This window comes from Euprymna scolopes, chromosome 25 (assembly GCF_053919585.1).
Source record: "Euprymna scolopes isolate OS-2025 chromosome 25, ASM5391958v1, whole genome shotgun sequence".
In the NCBI taxonomy this organism is placed as follows: domain Eukaryota; kingdom Metazoa; phylum Mollusca; class Cephalopoda; order Sepiida; family Sepiolidae; genus Euprymna; species Euprymna scolopes.
In genome coordinates this window covers 23,829,275-23,838,504 of record NC_136506.1, presented here as the reverse complement: position 1 = coordinate 23,838,504, position 9,230 = coordinate 23,829,275, and the positions used below count along the sequence as shown (strand labels likewise).

General features: G+C 32.2%; 1 protein-coding gene across 1 annotated transcript; it reads left to right on the top strand.

Moving 5' to 3' along the window:
• The first annotated feature begins 1,461 nt into the window (after positions 1–1,461).
• Positions 1,462–2,061, top strand: LOC145247144 (uncharacterized). Its single transcript, XM_080108786.1, has one exon. The coding sequence runs from the start codon at positions 1,462–1,464 to the stop codon at positions 2,059–2,061; it is 600 nt and encodes a 199-aa protein (XP_079964912.1).
• The last annotated feature ends 7,169 nt before the right edge of the window (positions 2,062–9,230 follow it).

The following is a 9,230-nucleotide window of genomic DNA, read 5'->3' as shown; positions in this document are numbered from 1 at the left end:
AATGTTTACATTGGATTTGAAACTTATACAATCTATATCATATCACCTTTTAATATTATACATATATAATATATTTATAGATTATTTTCTGATATCTAGCAAAACAAAACGAAAAGATGTTAATAAACTTGTCATCTTTTATAAGTTATTTTTGTGTGTTTTTAATTCATTATTCTATTTCATATTCTTACCCGCCGTCTTCTGTTGTCATCTGCTTTGGCATAACGTGATTGTTTTGTTTTAATAATAAATGATCGTCTCTGAGGAGCTTATAAAACTTACAACAATATTTCCGTTAAGGGTAAATTAAACGTGCGTATTACGGAAACGGAAATAAAAAGTAAAACATAAAGTACTTAATATGTTCTTAGTAACCAGTGTATCTGCTCTAAACCAAAGACATGACTTCATTGAGCTTGTTAATTGAAACGAAATTATGACAATTATACACCTCAATGTATTTTTTATATTTGCACTCCCACACATACACATATATATGTATAATATACAGGCAGTCATATGTTTAAATGCCCAATGTAAGTATATATATATATATATATATATATATATATATATATATATAGAGAGAGAGAGAGAGAGAGAGAGAGAGGGGGAGAGAGAGAGTCTTTAATATAAATCTCACATGTCTGTTTAAACTTATGTATGTTTGTATGTCTGCCTAAAACTTTCGACATAGGCAATGGATTTTCACGAGATTGGTATCGTTTTGCAGCTTGACCCTGCGGACAACAAATATAGAAAGATTGGCTGAAAAACATTAATTTCTTCACCCTTAGCTGACCACTTTTCTACAGGGAGGGGTCGCATTTGTCGCCGATATTTTCGAAAGTCATCCCCTTTATTCGATTGACTAGCCTTAATTTAAACATTCGCCACTTCCGGTTTAGCGATGGGGACAACAGTAAAAACGTAATTTTTTCTTTTTTCGTGTTATTTTCCTCCTTTGCGGTACGGGTTCGAGCCTGCCTACAACCACTTTTTACTTTTATCTTTTCTTTTATTTCTTCTGTTTTTTTGTTTTGTTTTTTTTTTTTACTAAGTACACACCTCCAAATACCCGGGCAACGCCGGGTACCCAAGTTAGTTAATTATATGCAAAAGTATAAGAAACTTGTGAGCAATGTAGAATACCGAAATTTTGAAGTGATATCGCATATAAAAAATACAGACAAACAAACGAATGTCGTATTTAGATTATAAATCTTCGTGTATACTTTTTCAAAACTATTTACATAAAACTCACGGAATATAGATTTACTGTTTAATATAAGGTAGATTGTAAATGTTGTTGTGGATATGGATTATCTCCTCTTGGATAATCCATATAAAAGCTGTACATTTTCGCTTGTTAAGTAAACGAGTAGTAAGATTCTTAATTGAATAAAAGATTACTAGACGGAATCTCTTGCCCTGTTTTCATTACAATTTATTTAATTAAGAATGGAACAATTCATGCGACCGGAGCGATTTACCACAGATCCAGAAAGCGATTCAGTCGACAAGTCCTGGAAACATTGGCTGGAGACATTTATAAATTTGATCGAGGTTCTACATTCAGAAAGACCGGGATGTCACATCAATAAGCGTGCGCTCCTAATCAACTACCTGGCTCAAACAGTCAACAAAATTATCTTGGATTGCGGTACCTTCGAAGAAGCAATCGATGTACTGAACGCTACATACATAAAGCCCAAAAATGAGATATTTTCTAGACACCAAGTTGCTACTTACCAACAAGAATTAGGGGATACATTAGACCATTTCCTCAGGCGCCTTCAGACACTGGGCAAAGATTGCAACTTCTGCTTAATGATGGCATTAGAGGTTCAAGAGCAACACATTTTGGACGCCTTCATTAACGGCTTACGTAATGCTCAGATACGACAACAACTTCTTGAGAATAAGACTCTTACACTTAGAACAGCTTACCAGCAAGCCTATACCTTCGAATGTTCTATGCAGCAGTGTAGTTCTTATTTACAGCCAGACACCGTGGGCACTGCGCTAGACCCGCCTATTCCTACTGCCCTATCCTCATGACGATAGTCCAACAAGACTTAAAGAACAATCGGTCACTGCAGCTTTTGTGGCTTATAAAACTACCTACGAGTCTCATGCTCTGCCAAAGATACTCGTTGTCATAAATGTGGAAAACTCGGTCATTTTTCAAAGGTAGGCAAGTTTTCTAAAACGCTATACAAACCACTCGTAAAAATCAATCTGCGACTTTAGCCGCCTCCCCTGACTGCCTTTCAAAAACTATTGTAAAAGTGAAAATTAACGGGATATCTAGGAATGCTCTGCTCGATACCGGGAGGCTAGAACATTTTATGAAAGAAAGCTTGATAAAAACCAACAAATTGTATTGTGTCCCCTCCTCTAGCAGTGTAACAATGACAAAAACGTCATTGTCTGCACAAGTAAGTGGTTATTGTTTGGTGGACTTACCATTTAATGACGTCTCCTATACAACCACTAAATTATCCGTAATGAAAAACTTTTGTTGCGAAATAATACTGGGACACAATTTTTTGCAGCAGCATTCACAGATTGAAATTCTGTTTGGCAGTTCCATGCCCGCATTCAAAATTTGTGGATTGGCGACAGCAAAAATCCAGTTCCCGTCACTTTTCGAAAACCTAGTTGACAACTATAAATCCATAGCAGTGAGAAGCAGACGTTTTTCTTATAATAAGAAATTAATTGACGCTGTGACAAAAAAAGAAATACTCGAAGAGGTTATAATTGGGCCTAGCAAATCACACTGGAGGACTCAGGTAGTCATAACCACTTCTGAAAACTATAAAAAGAGAATGGTTATAGATTACTCCCAAACCATAAATAGATTTACTCTTTTGGACGCCTATCCACTACACAGGATAGATGAAATGATAGGCGAAATAGCCAGATATCATATGTTTAGGAATCTGGACTTGAAAAGTGCATACTACCAGATCGCCATTAGACCTAGAGACAAGTTATACACAGCTTTCGAGGCGAACGGTCGACTATATCAATTCTGCAGGATTCGTTTTTGGCGTTACGAATGAGCAGCAAGCTTCCAAAGAATAGTCAGCTAAATCATAACGTATAAGAAACTGAAAGGCACATTTGCGCACATTGACAACGTGACAGTATGTGGTCATAATAAAAATGAACACGACGAAAATCTCAGACGGTTCATGTCCGTCAACACATACAACCTTACCCTAAACGGCGTTTCGACTGGACAAAATACATACCATAAGCAAAGGTTTTATCGAACCGGACGCCAATCGATTGAAACCATTACTCATGATGCCTGCCCCGCACAATCGGCCTTCCCTTCGACATGCTATGGGCATGTTTGCTCGCTACTCCCAATGGATTGCAGCATTCTCAGAAAAGATACATCAATTAACACAAGTAGAGACATTTCCTCTGTCCTGTTAACCTGTTGAGACATTCGAGGGACTGAAAAAAGGAAATTGCGAAATCAGCAATTACAATAATAGACTAAAATATTCCTCTTGTTGTTGAAATGGATGCGTCAGGCTGTGCTATTACTGCTTCTTTGAGATAAGCTGATCGGCCTATAGCCTTTTTTTCAAGGACCCTCACACGGGCTTAACGAGAACACCCCGCAAATGAAAAGGAAGCCTACGTTATAGTCGACGCATTAAGAAAATGACGACGCAAGTTGATCGGACGCCACTTTAAACTTATTACTGACCAATAATCAGTTGCTTTTATGTTCAACTCTAAGACTACAAGCAAAATAAAGATGAGAAAATATCGAAGTGGAGAATTGAACTATCTTGTTTCTCCTTTGACGTCAGCTACCGACTCGACAAAGAGAACTTAACAGCTGACACACTGTCAACAGTATGCTGTACATCATCAAACTCCGAACACTATATAACAATCTCTGTCACTCGGGCATGCTGTGAGGTGTAGAAACTTGCCTTTCTCAGCAGATAAAGTAAAAAGAATGACAAATTCCTGCCGAACATATGCTGAAATAAAGCCTCTCTTTTATAAACTCAAAACTGACATTTTAATAAATGCAACACAATCATTTGAAAGACTTAATCTTGATTATAAAGGGGCGCTACAAGCAAAACAAGGAACCGATATGTATTAACTGTGTTGACGAATATTTGCGGTTTCCTTCTGTCTTCCGTTGCTCAGACATATCGGCTACTGCAATTGCATAATGCCTCTATTCATTATTCGCTGTCTTTGGTGTTCCTGCTTATATAATTCGAACCGAGGGGCTTCTTTGATGTCAGAGCAGCTTCGATAATTTCTCCAGGAACGAAGAGTAGCTATAAGCCAGACAACTCCCTACAACCCTGAGAGTAACGGCCATTTCGAAACATATAACGGCATTATTTGGAAGACCGTTTAGTTGGTTGCATCAAATAACGGATGTTCGATCGATAATTTGGAAAATCGCCTTCATGTCGCATTATACGCCATTCGATCCCTATTGTATACCGCCACGAATGCTATCCCACACGAAATGTGTTTACCTTTTCAGCGACCGAGTTTGACGGGACTTTCGCTTCAATCTTGGTTCTCTTGATCCGCTACTGTTAACGATCCATTCTTGGCCGAGGCAGAGCTCATAGAGGTGAACCCCTAATACGCTGTAGTACGAAAGCAGATGGTAGTGAGTCTAATGTGTCTCTCAGAGACCTAGCATATTACATCAGGCTTCCAACCTGGGAGGAAGTTTCTTGGAAGTATATATGTTGTTCACGATCAAAAAAATAACATATAGTGTCCTGTATGCCCAAATGTTCACCAAGCTGAAAAAAGACAAAAACAGACTCAATATAACTGAACATTGCTTTGTGGTCAACTTTTTATGAATATATCTATCTCCCCTACCGGCGCATCAAGTTAGAGGAAAAATCGGTTGACTGTTCCGAGGGTGGCTGTCCAAAAGGCACGGAACGTGATTGTAAATCAAAATTGTAAAATCGCCTTGTAAAAAGGTAGATATATCGATTCAATATACTCTGTATTTTTTATTTTTTGCACTTTGCTATTTTCATGCCAATAAAATTGATGGATCACTTTATTGGTTGAAATGGAACTTTGAAAGTTTCTACCAATCACGTTGGGGGTGCTCTGGGGAATAGATGTCTTTTATAATGATGTATTGCACACTTTCTAAATTTACCTATAAACATTTGTTTACAAAAATAAAATGTTACGTTCTCCCGTCTGTGAAATATAGTGAAACGCAATTAAAAGATTAGCTTAAGCCATGAGATTAGACTAATTGAGGAAAAAGAGGTTGATTATAAGCTGGCGCTTTTAAGCTATTTTTGTTATGTACTTTTCGAAAAGAACGCTCTCTCACCACTTGATTATACATCGGGAATATTTACATGGGAGGATATTCAATGTGAATATGCATCAGGATTGTACCTAAGGAAGAAGTTTCTTTGAAATATATATGTAATTTGCGATAAAAAAAAATGACATACAGTGCCCAGTATGCCCAATTGTCCACCAATCTGCAAAAAAAAACGGACTGAACTTTGTTTTTATACAAAAGGTGAAAATAAAATAGTAAATTACTGATCAAAACGATGTCAAAGTTTTTATTTTCATTTTGTCGGTGTCAAAGTTTATATAAATATATATATATATATATAATTATTTTTTTACTATAATAATTATATATATATATATAAGTGAAAATGTCTGTCTGTATGTCTGTGTGTCTGTTTGTTTGTGTACATTTTCCTATCAAAAAACTCTGTCAATTTTCGGTCTACAGACTCGAAATTTGACATAAGTGATTCGGAAAAATCGTTTCAATCAGTTTTCGGAGAGAAATTTGGCTGTCAAGGGCACGAAATTCAGCGATTTGTCCTTTGAAAACTCTACCAAACTCCTCCGCCAATTTTACGTCTAAACACTTGAAATTTTAAATAAAGGTTCCTTGGACATAGTGCTAACCTTATAATTTGATTAAAGCCCCAAAAATTAAATGGCAAGGGGTCAAAATCTGTGTCAAATTAAAACAAAAATTAAGGGTTTGAGAAAAAAGTAAATAAATAGCAAATAATGTTGGGTTTGAGATTAATAGTGAATTAATAGTAAATATGTTTGGAGTTGGGAACAATTGTAAATTAATATCAAATAATTATGGGTTTGAGATTAATAGTGAATAGCAAATAAGTTTAGAGTTGAAAAAAATACTAAATAAATAGCACGTCATTTTGGTTTGAGATTAATAGTTAATTAATAGCAAATAAGTTTGGAGTTGAAAAAATACTAAATTAATAGCACATCATTTTGGTTTGAGATTAATAGTGAATTAATAGCAAATAAGTTTGGAGTTGAAAAAATACTAAATTAATAGCACATCATTTTGGTTTGAGATTAATAGTGAATTAATAGCAAATAAGTTTGGAGTTGAAAAAATACTAAATAAATAGCACGTCATTTTGGTTTGAGATTAATAGTGAATTAATAGCAAATAAGTTTGGAGTTGAAAAAATACTAAATTAATAGCACATCATTTTGGTTTGAGATTAATAGTGAATTAATAGCAAATAAGTTTGGAGTTGAAAAAATACTAAATTAATAGCACATCATTTTGGTTTGAGATTAATAGTGAATTAATAGCAAATAAGTTTGGAGTTGAAAAAATACTAAATTAATAGCACATCATTTTGGTTTGAGATTAATAGTGAATTAATAGCAAATAAGTTTGGAGTTGAAAAAATACTAAATTAATAGCACATCATTTTGGTTTGAGATTAATAGTGAATTAATAGCAAATAAGTTTGGAGTTGAAAAAATACTAAATTAATAGCACATCATTTTGGTTTGAGATTAATAGTGAATTAATAGCAAATAAGTTTGGAGTTGAAAAAATACTAAATTAATAGCGCATCATTTTGGTTTGAGATTAATAGGGACTTAATAGTAAATAAGTTGGAGTTAAGAAAATAGTAAATAAATAGCAAATAATATTGGGGTTGCGATTAGTAGCGAATTAATAGTAAATATGTTTTCAGTTGAGCACAATAGTAAATTAATAGCAAATAATTTTGGGTTTGATATTAATCGGGAATTAATAGTAAATATTATTGGATTAAAAAGTAATAGTAAAGTTGTATAAAATAATGCTGGGTTTGAGATTATTCGTAAATAAGTTTGGAGTTGAGAACAATAGTAAATAAATAGCAAATATGTTTTGGGTTTGAGATTAATCGGGAATTAATAGTAAATAAGTGTGCAGTTGAGAATAATAGGGAATTAATAGCAAATAATTTTGAGTTTGAGATGATTAATGAATTAATAGTAAAATGTTTGGAGTTGAGAAAATAGTAAATTAGTAGCAAATAATTGTGGGTTTGAGATTAACAGTGAATTACTACTAAATAGGATTGGGGTTGAGAGCATTATTCAATTAATAGTAAATAATTTTGAGTTGAGATTAATAGTTAATTCATAAATAAGTTTGGATTTAAGAATAATAGTAAATTAGTAGCAAATAGTTTTGGGCTTGGCATTAATAGTTAATTAATCTATCTATTATATCTAATTAAGTAATATGGTCTGTGTGTACATTTCTCTTGCAAATTACTTTGTCAATTTTTATCTACAGACTCTGATTTTGACAAAAGGATTATTGAATTTGACAAAAGGATTATTGAATTTGACAAAAGGATTATTGAGATTTGAAAAAAAGTTTTAATCGGATTTTGGCCAGAAATTTGTCTGTCAAAGGGTAAAAATTAAACGATTTGAGCTTTGAAAACTTTACCAAACTCCTCCGCCAATTTTTGGTCTAAACACTAGAAATATTAAATGTAGTTACCTGTACATGAATAAAAACTTATAATATATATATATACATATATGCACATAAAGTTATTTATTAATATATATATATATACACATATGCACATAAAGTTATTAATTAATATATATATATATATATATATATATATATACATATGCATATAAAGTTATTAACATTGGTCCCGAGCAATCCCGAGTTGAACCGTTAGTACATATATATATATATATATATATATATATATATATATATATATATATAATTATTTTTTTACTATAATAATTAAATATCTACAGAAACTAGTGATTCATCCTTTCGGGGTGTCACGATTAACACCAGTCGACAGATATATACATATATATACATATATATATAAGTAAAACAAACATGACAATTATCTCCCCTTAAAATATGTAATAGTAATATTCTCTATATATAAACCGTAGCGTCTTTAAATCAAAAATACGCTAACGGAAACAATTTATTGCACGAGCGTCCCCCCCCCCTTTTAAAATTCATCATTCAATAAGATAAAAAGCTATAGCAAACATCTAAATGACTATTTTAACCACAGTTTCTGATTTCAAAAAACGAAAAATTAAAAGGTAAATATTTCTATATATTTTTAAAGCAAATTTATTATGTAAATTCAAAAATATATATTTTCTGTACTTATTTCTATCTCTAACCCATATTAATTTTCTTATAAATTTTAAATCAATACCTTTTATTTCAATTTTTCAGATTCATCTGCCTTACTTTTAATGCTAGGTTTATTTATGGTGTCTTTTAAATTCAATAAAAACCCTTCAAAATTTGCTGATGAGGAGACCTTGCTTATCAAAAAACTATATATAATTATTGTACATAACTTGATGTATACCACAATAAAAAGCATTGTTTTCCGAAACGATCGTACAGATAATTGATTTTGTTATTGTTCCTTCTTATGAAACGGATTTTTAATTTAATTAAAATTTGATTTTTAAATTTTAAATTATCAATCACATTACTTAATATTTAATTAGCTCTAGGACATTTAACTATCGAGCTTATTATATATCTAAATTACAACGAGCACTTTCTATTTCCTGTATTTTAATTAAACTAGTAATTTCACTGTTACATTAAAATACACTCAGCTCTTTAGACTATTGTTCTAATCTCCTTTAAATTATATATATATATATATATATATATATATATATATATGGATATATATATGGATATATATATATGGATATATATATGGATATATATATACATAACAGAAACATTTCTATGAAAGTATATTAAAATGAAAAAAGAATATAGATAGATTTCTATGAGTCTTTCTGTTTATTATAATTGATTATTTTTAAAATAAAATAATTTACAGTTACTGAATTATAAGTGG